Source organism: Hesperophylax consimilis, chromosome 14, assembly GCF_061612785.1.
Source record: "Hesperophylax consimilis isolate HC1 chromosome 14, BYU_Hcon_1.0, whole genome shotgun sequence".
In the NCBI taxonomy this organism is placed as follows: Eukaryota; Metazoa; Arthropoda; class Insecta; order Trichoptera; family Limnephilidae; genus Hesperophylax; species Hesperophylax consimilis.
Window position 1 is genome coordinate 31,810,198 of NC_142849.1, and position 15,973 is coordinate 31,826,170.

Here is a 15,973-nt window from a genome sequence, read left to right on the forward strand (position 1 = left end):
GGTTTAAATTTTACCATCTTATTTTTTTAATTCTAAAGTTATCGGCGTTATAGTCTCAAAACGTCATTAAATTTGGAAATAAAATTCCCTTTTTTTCCTTTCATTCGAGACTACGGAATAAAGGTATTCCACAGTCTCTGCTATTGTTATAATAATGCTTATCGCACACTATTCCGCCTACCGAGATACTGCAGCTCCACGGAAATGTTCCTGGAGGGACGAGTACACTCTTTCAGAGCGGTTCTCCGCCATCACATAACAAAATCATCACTGCCATGGTTGCCTGGATGGAGTCCCCTCTGATGTCAAAATATCCTCCATAAACGGCTGCTTATACTCGTTTTCGTGTTTATATTTTCTCTTTTTTCACTTAAATTGCGCTTTTTTGTGCCTGTCGGAATCACCTATGTATTGTTATTATTTTTCTTACTCTAATTATGTACATTATTTCAAATGTGGAATGTATTGCATTGCACTACCATGCATACATTCTGGAATAAATTCTTATTATTATTATTGTTATTTTGTGTACATATCATTTGAAAAATGATTATTGAAAAAATATTAAAAAATTCTTTAAATCATTGGTAAACCCGATACTGACTGCAGGCCGTTTCCTAATAAACTTTTAGTAAGCTCGTAATATATCGGAACACGTGTTCATGCACCTTTATTCGCCTTGATAATATGCGATGACGAAATGCGAAAATATTAGAATGAACACGTTTTCCGACACGTGATAACAAATTCGTATTTTACTGAAATTATATTAGGAAACCTATCAATTCATCCGTTTTTAATCGGAATACGAATAATTTGAATAGATTCTTAATAAATTAGAAATATTAAAACATTTATTCTTGTTGTATAAATTATATATATTTTTTTTTCAAACGCAGAAATTTTTTTTTTATGTAGAAATATTGTTTTACTAGTTCCTTGAAGAGTTAGTTGACCTCGCGTGCAAAAAAGTTTGTGACTCATTTTCTCTTATTTAATAGGTCCAAACCAAAAAACGTATTTTAAATTAGGAATAATAATAACCATTACAACATTATATTTAAACCAATTCAAGCACAAACAAACAAATCAAAATACTTCAAAATTCTCATGTATGTGTAAGTAACTAGATAAACTTAAGTAATAGATAAATTACGTACGTAAGTAAATAGATAAATTATCGCATAAACGATATCGAAAACGAAAAAAACGGAGCAAAAACGATAGTAGAAGTAAGAAATTTTTCCCAAAGATGATTAAAAGCCCAGTGTATTTGTATGTGTTATTTGAATGAATATATATTTTTTACAAACATTACAAGTTTGTTTAATGATACATGGGCAAAAAATATGGACGGCAAAATGCTCCCCCGCGACTATTCTAGGATTAAATAATAAAGTTGGTGCATCAGACTTTTGAAACCGGAAACAGAACGCATAAAGAAATATACAAAAAATGAAATGCCAAACGGTCGTATTTAAACAGGACTTTAAATAAAAAAAAAATATTTTGAAACTCGGGAGTTTAATTCAATTTGAAACAGTAATAATAAACATTTTAGTTATACTCATTTAAAGAATCCCCTTTATTTTTGGACGAGAAAATAAATAAATTTAGTAAAACTCTGCTGATATAATATTTTCGTTTTACGTGTTACGTAGAGAAAGGGAATTTGGAATGGTCCAGATCCTGGGGAGATGAAAACTGCGACATCGCTAATGGAGTCTGCAATTTGCACAAAAATTGCATCGTGACTCGTGAGCATTCTACAATTGAAGTTACATGGCTTCAGATTGCTTTGAAATAATGGGGCGAACTAGGAATCAAAACTGTTTTTATCTGATGGCACCAATATATCGCAAACGGGAATCTTCAATTTATTTGGTAACCAATAATAATGATTGATTTATTCACTTTGCTGGGCGGTTATTTGTATGTGAGTTAGGACAATTCATAGGGCCTAAAATACCCATACAAATTGAAAAAATCTCCCAAGTAAAAATGAATGCCGACGACGGGAAGATATTTTACTCGGGATTTCAATTTGTATGGATATTTCAGGCGAGTTTATTGCTTTTAATAGTAGTTATCCTTTGTGCTATGCATACAAAACCTTGTCTTATAAACATTAAATAATAAAATTGCAATAAACTTGTTAAGATAATATCACACAACTTTAAAAAACTCTTCAAGTTTATATTACAAAAAAAATATATTTATGTTTGCAATCTCACCAATGAAGAAACTGGTTCTTGTGCTTGGTGAGAGAGTTACACTTATTATAAGAAAAATAGAATCATAATGCTTTAATTAAGTATAGGTATATATATATATGATAGGAACAATATATAAAGAGACAAAATCTAAATACAGTGGAGATGAGTATAGACTGATAATAAATATCAATGAAGGGAAAAACAGGCAATTATTTAGTTAATTATTTCTGAAAGAGTAACTTCAGTTTTAGTTTAAGTATGTTAATATCCTTTAATTTCTTTATTTCAATCGGAAGGTTGTTGAAATACTTTATTCCTAAATATTTATAGTTATTTTGCATTTGTTTGGTATTACATTTTGGAATTTTGATATTGTAATTGATAGCGTAATAAAAAGATTATAACAATATATTGTGAATAAGCATATTATGCCTAAATTGTGATGACCTACTCGTTAATAACTGGACCTACAGAGTGTTGAACTAATTTCGCTTTGAATGTGTCTAAATTTAGAAAATATCAGCTACATCTATAAATTCATCGCCCAGCCTATGTATTCTCTCATTGACAGAATTGAATACAAGTTACTGTTGTGAAATAATATATCCCATCTAGCATGTTTCAGAGTAATTGTAGTGAAAACAAACTTATGGCGTCAGGGCAGTCAAACCTAGAATTAATTTATTAATAATTTTATACAATAAAAGCCAAATATTTTCCGCCTTTCAGATAACTTCGATAAATTGAGTATACTTCGTAAATTTACATAATTGATTCAATTTACATGAACAGCAACATTTTCAGCTTACTGTGGTGGTAGTAGGAGATTTTCAAATATTGTCAGGTTATTCGTTACCCGGGAATGTTTGTCTTTCTTTAAAAAAAAAAGCGAAAAATTGAATTAAATTTTTTTGAGATTGTGAGAAATGAGAGTTAAAATGAGGAAACTAAATGCATGATTTATATTTTACTTGAATTTTAAACAGAGAAATGTATAATAATTTTAATTAAAATAGTTAGTTTTAGTTTGTATGTTCATTATCAATTCCGAGGATAAATCCAAACTTTTGTAATCCTTTATTGGTAGGAGTTGTAATATGATTCAATTATCGTAATTTAGTAGACAAACAATAGGGATGTTTTTGATCTGTGGAAACTGATTGCTTGGCATTTATCTACATTTAGATTTAATTTATTTATGAGGCACCATTTATAAAGTTTATTTAACTTACTTTGCAAAGTCAAAAAGTCGGAAGAATATTCGATCGGTTTACACTTTACATCGTCGGCAAATAGAAGTAACTGAATATTATCGAAAATGAAAGAAATGAACGTTTACAAATTATTATAAGCAATAATTAGTCGGTTGAAATATCCATACAAATTCAAAATATCTCCCGAGTAAAAATAATGACTTATTCTTTGTGCTATTCATAAATAAACCTTGTGTTTTAAACATTAGTTTATCATTAAAAAAAATATATATTTGACAAGTCAAAATATTTCACCTACGAATGTACCTAGATATAATGTCTCGACGCCATCTAGTGAGAAATTTAGCACTGTTAAAGCCTTTCTTACAAAATAAACTTGGTTGTTTACAGGTGAAAAAATATAATAAGCAGTAATTGTAGATTGAAGTACTAGTACATATTGAATTATTTGGCGTGTTGGAAATAATCCGACGTAGCTCAGTGGTCTCGGAGCACCTGACCGGACATCAGAAGGCACGGGTTCAATTCCCGTCGGCGGCATTTATTTTTACTATTTTATTATTATTGCTTATAATAATTTATTTATTTATTTATTTAACGCCCAGAGGGCTTTTACATGGTTGGTAGTATACATAATTTTAATTTGACAGATACTTTAAAAGTTACAAAAAAAAAAATTACATTTGATAGAAGCTATGCAACAAGTCATTGTAACAAAATCACGTTATCATCTCCTCCGGCATCTAGCTCAGAATCATACTTAAATATATTGCTGTTCCTATACTTACCAATTCGTATGTTCTGCCTTCTCGCCAATTCGGGTTGCTTGGGTGTGGACTAGGGAGGTGAATTTAATTAAGAACATGTAATAATTATAAGTCTCGATTTTAATTAGGTTTTTCAAATCTTAATACTAAATCTAAATTATGCTTATGTCTACTTACATCTAAATCTTAACTAATTGTCATATGGATCGGATACAACTAACTTCGTAGAATCTTCTGCGTTCCGCGGGGGCGTTTCCAGGCGCGGTGTCGTCCGAATGCAACAATGGGGTTGTGGCGGTGGGCAGTGGGTGGCGCGCAGTGTTTATTATTTTGTTTTATCACTATTTAATGTTCACAAGATACATCGGCACTTTGCGGCACTATCCGTTGAACTGTTAGTTTTGCAATGTTTGGTTGACACTTTGAATCGCAACAGCACTTTACAATACGTTCGTTTATTATCCTCTTTTAGTAATGTCCATTTCACTTTTTAGTTTAACCGGCGATATCGATTGTCCACTTTGTACAACTCACTTTCTTTGTTTCTTAGGAACCTCTTCCTAACTAGCTCGTCTCTCTCCTGTCTCCCTATATACTGTCCTGGTTCCTCTCGTAGGGCCTGTCGCCCTACACCGCGTCGCCCTACCCCGCACCACACACTTCTTTCTTTACAACCCCCGTCTGTCAACACTTTCTTTGTCTTTGGGCGCACACTGCGGGACATACTTAGTTTAACGTTCAAATTTATTTGTGACGCAATTTGATTCGTCACAACACCCCCTTCGTTACAAAAGAAAATTATGGTTTCCTACAAACATAATTTTCTATTTCCTTTTTCCCATATGACAACCTTCTTAACTCTAAACATGGTAAATCTTAAATTATAAACAATTCAATATTCTAAATTTAACATTTCTTATCATTACTTATCCTCATCATTTTTTTTTCTCTTTTTCATCATATCTCATTTTCAACGACAATCCTTTTCGCTACACGCTCTTTCAAACCCACAACAAAACTCAAGTCAAAACATTTAGCCTATCAACATAAAATAACATGAAAACAATAAAAGTGACAATAAAACACATTAAAATCAACGATGAATACTAACACCTCGACTAACATAACACTTCTTATTTTAACCAAGCGATCCAATCCTCTCCAGACACTTGAGGATATAAACCCTTTCAATTTTTGTTTACAAATTTCTTCACAAGCATGTGACCAAAAACTAATGACAAGATTTTAAATGACAGCATGAAATGACAACATAATTAATGACAATATTAATGACAACATAAAATTTTCAAAGAATCAGGATAGGGAAGGAGTTGGGAATTCATACCTACCACTTCAGTTTAATCTCCCCTCAGTTCTGCTGGCATGTCTGAAGTATAATAGAATTCCATACTTACATACGCCTAACTCCTTATCAATACACGTTGATCACTTAAACCTAAACCTTAGTTGTACTTTGCAAAAGAGGCCGTTACTAATCTTTATTCACTCCTCATTTACCTTAATCTATTATTAACGCCTACATCTTCGATAACAAAAACAAGAAATCTGGTGTACATACATAGTACATCTGAAATGAAATGAATGATAAAAAACTAAACAATATATGGTAACAGAGTTGTAGTGTATCTCCCGACGTGATACACAATGGAAATTGAGCGCCAGGTAGTTTCTATTACGCGGAGAAACCACCAAAACCGGATACTCTGTCTCTCATTCAACCGCTTTTAAGATGCAACCTCAACATGTCTCATTTTATCATTCCTGCTGGCCAATGCTTCAATGCATCATCCCATTTTATTTAAATTTTTTGCACTTTTACATATTTTACGGTCTTTTATCACGCGCGCAGAATTCTTTTCAGATATGGAGACGTTTAGGTACACACATACTAATTTCAACGAACGCGCGTATTTGTTCCACTCAAATCATGGAACGTTCAGTGCTCGCTTTTGTTTTCGCATTTTCGCTTGTGGACGCACTTCTACCAATACCGGTCTTTTATCACGCATGCAGACTATTCAGATATGGAGACATTTAGGTACTCTCATAGTAATTTCGTCAAACATGCATATTTGTACCACTCAAATCGTGGAACGTTCAGTGCTCCTTTACGTTTCCGTTCGCATTTCACATTTTTTAACTTGTGAACGCACCTCTACCAACACCGGTCTTTTATCACGCACGCAGATTACTTTTTAGATATGGAGACATTTAGGTACTCTCATACTAAGTTCATCAAACGTAAGTATTTGTACCTCACAAATCGTGTCGGTGGTAAGTGCTCCAATTCGTAACTATCGCAGTTCGTCATCACATTCGCACGCGCCCTTTTATTTTCTCATCTGCGCAGACTACTATCCGAAACATTGCGAGACTTTAGATACAAGATAATGTACGGTTTCGCCGAACGAAGATATTTGTTTTTCTCAAATCGCGTTAAGTGAATGCGCCTAACCCTTTCTCTCCCCTCTTTATCGGTCGCCTTCCGCCATCAATTTTTAATTATCGGATTTTTACCGAACACATAAAATTGATCGAAATTGTGGTATGAAAATGAATTTCTCCGAATGACATATAGAAAATACATTGTTATTCTTATGCCGTTCACACACAGCAAATTTTTACTAACTTGCACGATATGAATGCGCTACAAAATCCTTTTGTATCATCTTCGCGGTTGTTCTATTTTTACAGTGAGATATTACAGAGTATCGCGTTGTACGTTACAACATGTTGAAATATAAAATTGAAATTTAATCTAGCCAAAACTTAAGTGTAAAAACGGACTAAATATATATAACTTACTCTAACCTATTTTTCCGATCTCCACCGTGTCACATCACAATCGGGGGTAGCTCCGATTTCACTAGATCCTTAATGTGATATCTACCTGTCTCCTTTCCATTTGTATCCGCTAGAAGATATAAGACGTCGGAAATTTTTTCTTTTACGACGTTTTGGATGAATCTTGGAGCTAATTTACTTGAAAAGTATGCAGCAGCATCAGAGTGCACGAAATTTTTTCTCCACACGACGTCCCCCGGCTTATAAATTACTTTTCTTCTACGTAAATTGTATGCACCTGCATTTCGTTGGAAAGCTACCAGCAAATTATCCCGCACTATATCGAAAACAGTTTGGAGTTCCTTTAAAGATGATCCATAGAATTGTGTATCGTTTATTCTAAGACCAGTTTTAGATTCTGATGTCACATTATTACTCTGCGGGTGAAAACCTCCGTTTAGCATTTGTTCTCTTCCGTGAAATAGGAAATACGGTGTAAATCCGGTGGAAAAATTTACCGTGTTATTCATTGAAGTCTGTACCATTGGCAAGTGAGAGGTCCACGCCCGCTGATCCTCCTTGATCATTATGCTTAGTGTCGTCTCAATTGTCTTATTGTAAGCTTCAACTACATTTGATTGAGGAGCGTAGTATGCGTTGTAGAACAAAATAGGTACATTGTATTTTCTCGTGAATTCTTTCAACTCTCGAGATATGAATTGCTTCCCATTGTCCATTTGTAGCACTCTCGGAGTCCCTAATGGTAAGAATATACCAAATTCCAAACACTTTATGATGGCCGCGGAGGTAGCTTTACGTAGGGGAAACAACCAACAGTACTTTGTAAATACGTCGATGCAACTCAATATATACGAGTGTCCAGACCGGCTGCGAGGTAATGGGCCAACTAAATCTATGGAAATCATTTCCATGGGGGCGCTGACTGACTTCGGAGTGGACATTTGACCTAAAGGCGCCCCTGTTGATGGTTTGTACGCCTTGCAGGTTCCGCATTTTCTAACATATTTTTTAATATCTCTGTACATCCCTGGCCAATGAAATCGCAATCGAGCTTTCTTAAATGTTTTAAATGTTCCCGGGTGACCTATTGTAGGAGAATCATGACATTCTCTTATCGCTTCTTCTCGTTTAGCATAGGGTACAACCCTTTTCCACTCGAAATTTCCCGTCAAGGGGGTTTCACTTTCAACATTATAGTAAAGAACGTCTTTCTCAATACGATAACGTAAATTTGCAGCCGGATCATTTAAACATTTTTCATATAAATCCGTGTACCAACAATCTTCGTTTTTCTGAGACGACTTTTCTTTTATCTCGCCGACTTCCATCCGAGATAAAGCGTCGGGCACAATATGTTGGGATCCTTTCCGATGTATAACTTTAAATTCATATTGAGAAAGTCTGGTGGCCCATCGAGCCAATCGGCCAGATGGATTTTGTAGGCTGTGCAGCCATTTAAGACTCGAATGATCAGTGACCAATGTAAATTCCTTGCCATCTACATAGGATCTAAAATGATATACCGAGTCCAATGCAGCAAGCAATTCTTTTTCGGTGGTACCATAATTTTCTTCGTGTTTATTTAGGGATCTAGAATAGTAACTTATAGGGTGTTCTCCGTCCTCAAAGATCTGAGTCAACACTCCTCCTATTCCTAAGTTACTAGCATCCGTATGTATGGAGAACGGTTTCTCGAAGTCAGGGCATTGCAAGATCGGTGCGGACGTTAGCGTATTTTTTAGTGCTTGAAACGCATTCTCGGTTTCATCAGTCCACTTAAACTTAGTTTTTCCATTTTTAGCACCCGTTATTTTAGTCAATGGTGACGCTATAGTAGAGAAATTTTTGATAAATCTCCTGTAATAGCCACAAAGGCCAAGGAAACCCTTTAATTGCTTTGAATTTTTGGGTGTAGGATAATTTTGTACACTTTTTATCTTAGCTGGGTCCGTTTTAAGTCCGTTAGCATCTACCAAGTAACCTAAAAAACGCAGCTCTTTTTTACAGAATTCGGATTTGCCCAGATTAATAGTTAATCCCGCTTCATTGATCCGATCGATGGTTTTGTGTAGTAGTTGCTCGTGATGTTCGAAGTCAGGTGAAACGATTATGAGGTCGTCTACGAAACAGAAAACGTGATCATCCCACTGAGGTCCAAACAACTGATCTGACAGCCTTTGTAATTCAGCCCCAGCATTTTTTAGGCCAAATGGCATGCGCTTGAACTCGAACAATCCCCTCCTTGGTACTACAAACGCGGTTTTTTCCCTTGACTCTGGGGTGAGTGGTATTTGCCAGTAGGCTTTCGATAAGTCTATTGATGATATGTATTTTGCGTTGCGCAGGTTATCAAGGATTTGCTTAGTGTGCGGAAGTGGGTAGGAATCACGACGGGTAACGGAGTTGAGCAATCTAGAATCAAGGCACAGTCGTGTAGATCCATCTTTCTTGGCCACCATCACAACAGGACTCGACCATGGTGAACGCGATGGTTGAACCACCCCCATCTTTAGCATTTCTTCTAATTCTTCCTCCAATTGTTTTTGTCTGACCGGTGATAATGGGAAGTATCTTTGCTTGATGGGCGGTCCCTCAGTCTGAATCGAATGTGCAATAAGATGTGTTCGTCCTAGTCCCTTCTCTTCAAATGAAATGTTTCGCGCTTTTTCAGTAATCAACATCATCCTCCTTGCCTGATCCGGTGTTAAGTCGACTCCATTTTGACTCTGCGCCACGGTATCAATCGCATTTTCATCTGACGTGCACTTAATATGCTTAAAAAGGTTAGGTGCAACGTCGAAATCAACCCAAAAATCTACTCCCAAGATAAGTTTGGTAGTTAATGTGGGGACAATGTAAAATGTCAATAATTTGGTAACGCCTTCACACGAGACAGGAAGTGTAATGCATCCGTCATTTCTTTGTTGTTTTCCATCAGCGGTAAATATCTTATGGTGCGATTCACTCTTCCAGTATTTGTTAATGTTCAAACTCTGATAAGTGCTACCATTCATGCAATTTACTGAAGCTCCGCTGTCTAACAGTCCTGTAAATTTTTTCCCATCTATTTCGATATCAACATGAGGACGGTTATCATTTCCTCTGATGCACCGTATAGGTTCACATCTTGCATTTAAATAAAACAGCCTCACGAATTCTAGCCAGCTTTTCCACTCCCGATCGGCTTGTGCTGCTCCGGGCCGATCGGTTACTCGTTTTTTATGATCTCTTGGGTCACTTCACAAGGGGTTGCACTGACTGGCACCGACTCTCTGAACTCCAGAGCTTGTAACTCGTAGCGGGGTGCATTGGTAGTCCTGTACGAATTTCTCTTCGGTTTTCTACATTCCCTGCTAATGTGGCCTACTTCATCGCAGTTATAGCACTTCAGACTATTCTCCCCTCTCCTCCAGTTTGCACGTGGTGGTGCTGATCCGTACGTCTGTGAAACTCTTTCTCTACGTGGTGCTATATCCGTTCTCTGTGAATATATGCCCGCCCTTGGCAATCCTCTTCTTTCTATAAGATTAGGAGAGAATGTTTCGAGATCATTGCACACCTGCACCAACTCGTCTATATTATTGACGCGTGCTCCCGCTATAGTGCCGGCATATGCTGAGTGTAAACCCTTTTTCAAAATGTATATAAGTTCCGACTCAGATAACGGGTCGTCGAGGCGATTTTAGCTTGCGTAATTAGCACAAACTCCGCAGCGCTTTCTTCGTCTGCCTGACGTGAATCGTACAGCTTCAAACGCGCAGTAATTTGTGAATCGGCTCTTTCAAATTGCTTTAACAGTTTGGTCTTCAAGTTTTCCCATGTCAGTTCCGAAGATTTAATATAAAATCGTACCTACGAAGCGAAGCGTCGTGCTCTGTCAAGCTATCGTTAATAATAGTAAACAACTTTATAATAAATCCGACGGAAGATAAAACGTAATCGTCGTTAAAAACAACGAAAGTTTAACACGTGGTAGTGTTCTCCAGTGACTTTTTAACATTTTACCATTGTTTTTTTAATAATATAAACTATAAAATTCACTGCATCCCAAACCAAAGTGTTGTGTACAACGGATAAAGTGCGCGGATTGGCCGCTTTAATTATGAGCTCACCTTTCAGGGCTCCTATTGGTTGCGTTTGTGTTGTGAATTTGTCATACCCCTTGTTTACAATCGAAACTATCTAAATTCTGTGTATTAAATCCTTTTAAAGTGACAATTGTGCGTCGAAAGAGATTACTCTCATCTCGCAAAATACTTTTTAGTATACATTTGTGTATTTTTTCTTTTAAATAAAATTATCCAGAACCTACAAAAAAACATATCCGATAATTTCGTGAATAAAACAGAAACTTTTCGGTAAAACCGATAGTGGATTTCGTAGATACATTCATAGTGATAAACTGTTTAAAGTTATTTGTGCTCAATTAGTGCAAATATAAAAAAAATCGTGATATAAAAACTCGATACGGCGACTTTTGTTTTGATTTACATAGAGCTAGACCGATTGCCCACCTACGAATTTTCAGGCGCAAAGCTGAAAAGAACTAATACTCTGTTTCAAACATTGTTTTTTTTTTTTATGTGTCCTTATAAAGTAGTGTTTAATAATGAATCGTCCTAAAAAACGACACATAAGCACCATGATGTCTCCTAGTCCAGAGGATATAGGAGGAAAGTGCGTCACGATTGAGGATGCGGATGAAAACAGCTCGGTTACGTCATCCGAAGGCTCGGACGTCACCGAAGCGGAATATCCTTGCGCTTCAGGAGTAGATGTGCTCAATGAAACCCAAGCACATTTGACAGCTCTTCAACTTGTGTTAGCAGAGAAGCAATCTAAGGTCTCAAAAGACCAGCAGCTGAGGATCGCTAGAAACGTATTGGAAGTTTTCAGATCCGTATCTCAGCTGTTGTTGGAGCGAGAGACGATGCGTGCGGATTTAGCTACAGTTACAGCACAACTTAGAATGGCAGAAATAAAAATACGCCACGAGAAGAGGGAAAAAAGGCACCTTGAGCAAAAAATCATACAATTAGAGTCTGATCTCGGGCCTGTAATGCGGAGAGTGGCAGTGGCAACGGAGGCTACCCTCTCTTTTGCTGACATCGCCCGAAAACAGCCATATGATGCTCACCAACCCCCACCAATCACTCAACAAGGACATCGCGTCGGACCACCAAGACCTGCCGTTTGCATCTTTCCAACGGATGCGGACGCCACAAAGGACAGTGACGGTACGAAAAAAATGATTGAAGATACAATTCGGCCATCTGAACTAGGCGTTCGGGTCACGGGAATAAAAAAAATAAGAAATAAAGGCATCCTGATCAATACGGCAACCACGGGCGAACAACAAAAGCTATTAAATGCACCTTGCTTCGACAACTCGAGCAAACTGAAGGCCCGACTACCGTCAAAGCGTCTACCGAGACTGATATTCTTTAATGTTCCCCGGGACCTGACCGACGAAGATTTTTTAAGGATGGCTCTCACTGGTATTCCCAACGTTGAAGACATTGAAGAAACTATTGCAGGCTGTAAACTAAGTCACCTGGCTGGTGCTCGCACAGGTAACGCTTGTCACCGTATCTACGCAGTACCCGCTACCGTACGTAAATTTCTAGTCGAGCAAGAGAAAGTATTTATAAGCTGGACTATTTGCCGCGTCCGAGATTTTATTGGCCTTACTGTCTGCACCAAATGCTACATGATTGGTCACTCATACAAGTATTGCAGAGATACCAAACCCACATGTGGACATTGTGCTCAACAGAATCATACTGGTGAGTCCTGCCCAAATTCCACCATCAAACCAGTTTGCGCGACATGCACCAGATTTGGTAAGCCTGCTGATCACTCAACTGGAGATAGGGACAACTGCCCGGCCTACATCGCTGCACTCAAGAACGACCTTGCAACTAAAGATTATGGAGTGTAACATACATGAGCATAAGTGCCTCACCATCGAGAATTATAATCCCGTGACGAACTGTCTACGAATAATGTATATGAACGCGAGAAGCATCCGTAATAAGTTTGATGAGATCGAAGAAAAAGTAAGAAGTTCGCGGTACATTGTACACATGCTCGTCATTACGGAAACGTGGCTTAAGATTGGAGAGGAAAAGTTTTACTCCCTGAATGGTTACAAAAGTGTTTTTTCTTCTCGCCCCAACGAAGGAGGAGGCGGCGTAGCAATATATGTGATTGATACTATGAAGTGTGCAATTATTGAAAATTTCTCAAATGAAAATTCCTTTTTAGGTATAACGCTTAGTAGCAGTGATAGGAAACCAGTTAACATCTATGCTATCTATCGAAAACCCAACACAAATATGCAGGATTTTCTAATACATCTAGAAAAAATACTGAACGAAAGTAGACAAGATACATTAATATTCGGAGACTTTAACATTGACATATCCATATCCACACATTCTTCATTAAATTTTTGCAACATCTTACAATCTTACAATTTTTCAATACATAACAAAACATTTCCCACGAGAGTCACTGATACAAGCTGCACCTTAATAGATCACATCTTATCAAATAGGCAAAACATTCAGACTACTATATCGAATATTGATGATCCACTTAGTGACCATAATATACTTATTGTTGATTATAAGAACAACTTAAAAAAATGTTTTAATAATAGAACCAAATCCCGAATTACGAGACCTATCATCAACAGTATGTCAGTAAAATCCTATCTTCTTGATAACAATTTCACGATCAACTTAAGCAACTCAGAAGACCCTTTTAAAAGTTTCAATTATCACATTAAAAAGGCAATAGAATCAGGTACAACTACACCAAAAACAGGATTAAGAAGTCGGGTACAACTGAATACTCCGTGGTTTGATTCCAAATTAAATACATTAATCAAAGAACGAAACCAGATTCACAAGCAGTGGAAACAAGACCCTGGTAATCTTACTCTTGTAACACTTAAAAAGAGATTGAGAAATACCATTACTAATTATAGGCGAAATCTAAAACACAAATATTATGCGAACAGCTTTCAACAAAACCAAAATAACCCCACTAAAACCTGGAAAATCATAAAATCTATTCTATCAAACCGAACACATAAACCAACTAACGAAATAGAATCCCTCGTGGTAAATGACTGCGTAATTAAGGATCCGAGCCAAATAGCATCCGCATTTAATGAGTTTTTTCTCTCAATAGGAAAAAAGCTAGCAGCTACCATTCCGTCATTCCCGGATGACTGTAATACCGTTTTTGTGGAACCGAAGGCTTGCCAATCCTTGTACATGGCTAGGACAAACAAAGATGAGGTACTGAGGATCATCTCTAAAACTAAGCTGAAAGCAGCACCGGGACTCGATGGAGTAACACCATCAGTTCTTAAGACTTGTAAAGAAGAATTAGCGGGTCACCTTACAGAACTTTTTAATTGGTCACTGTCCTCGGGAAAGTTTCCAAATGAATTAAAGTTAGCGAAGATAATACCTATACACAAAGGAGACTGTAAAACATGTATCTCTAACTACCGTCCTATATCACTTCTATCGGTTTTTTTCAAAAGTATTTGAGACCATAATCAAAGATAGACTCCTAAAATACATATCTGCGAATAATATCCTTACACCACAACAATATGGCTTTCGGAAAAATTCTAGTACTCAATGTGCCGCCTTTGATTTTATCTCCAACCTTCAACAGTATATAGACCAGGGTGAATATGTGGCAGCCATATTTATAGATCTCAAAAAAGCCTTTGATACGGTCGATCATGAAATACTCTTAAAGAAATTGGAATATTTGGGAATTGTTGGGAAGCCCCTAAATCTCCTCCGAAGCTACTTAGATGATAGATTTTGTCTTGTTGAAGTCAAAGGTGTCTCGAGTGGCTTAGGTAAAATCACATGTGGAGTGCCACAGGGATCAATTCTTGGGCCTCTGCTTTTCTTGCTATATGTCAATGACATAACTAAATGTGGTATCTCTGGAAACCTCCAACTTTATGCGGATGACACTGTAATCTATTATCACAGTACAAGCCTGAGTGACCTGGAGTCTCAAATGAATGTAGATGTCTCAATTCTAGCTAATTGGCTGCGTATTAATAAATTGAGCCTCAATATAAAAACAACGCACTACCTAACTTTCGGTAATAAGGATTATGTGCCAATGAATATCACACTTGGAACTGAGAAGCTCCAAAATATAGAAGTCACGAAATATTTAGGGCTATTAATAGACTCTAAACTTTCGTGGAATTCCCATGTTGAGCATGTGAAATCTAAAATATCCCCAATAACCGGCGTACTGTACCGACTCCAAGGTCTTCTCTCTACATCTCTACTAAGGGCCACATACTATGCGATGATTCACTCCCATCTGAGTTATTTAGTTAGTATCTGGGGCACTATTACTAAAAAACAAATATCAGAAATACAAGTGATTCAAAATCGAGCAATAAGGAATATCTACCGTCTACCGTGGGATACACATATCAAAGATATATATTTAAAGACAAACATACTTCCTTTTACGGTTCTACCTAAATACAATATCACTTGTACAATATTACAAATCATACATAGATCCTCACACACTAACATCAAACCAGCATTTAATTCAGACATACACCAGCACAAAACACGGTCCCAAAATCTAATACACCTAGCATCGTCTACCCACACAACAAAATTTGGTATTAACTCATTACAATATATTGCATATAGACAATACAACGCATTACCTAATGAAATAAAGCAATCAGTAACTAACAAAAAAATATTAGTTAAAACGCTTAAAGATTATTTCCTGAAAATGTTTTTAAACCAGTGAATTTTCGCTCGCTTTCATATGTTGGTTTACTATGTTTCATGTGTATAGATGTCTCTCAGTATTTCTAAAATCTCTATTCTTAACAATGTATTTTTCCTTTTTTATTTATTTTTCTTTTCCT

At 36.6% G+C, this 15,973-nt stretch overlaps 1 protein-coding gene across 1 annotated transcript in view; it reads left to right on the forward strand.

The window, feature by feature from the left end:
* The window catches only part of LOC149418195 (uncharacterized), a 128,040-nt gene extending 118,534 nt beyond the window's left edge, over nucleotides 1-9,506 (forward strand). Inside the window, exon 4 of the mRNA XM_089639905.1 lies at nucleotides 9,369-9,506. Within this exon, the coding sequence (XP_089496031.1) occupies nucleotides 9,369-9,506 (138 nt within the window). The remainder of the gene's footprint in view (nucleotides 1-9,368) is intronic.
* Nucleotides 9,507-15,973: the final 6,467 nt, after the last annotated feature.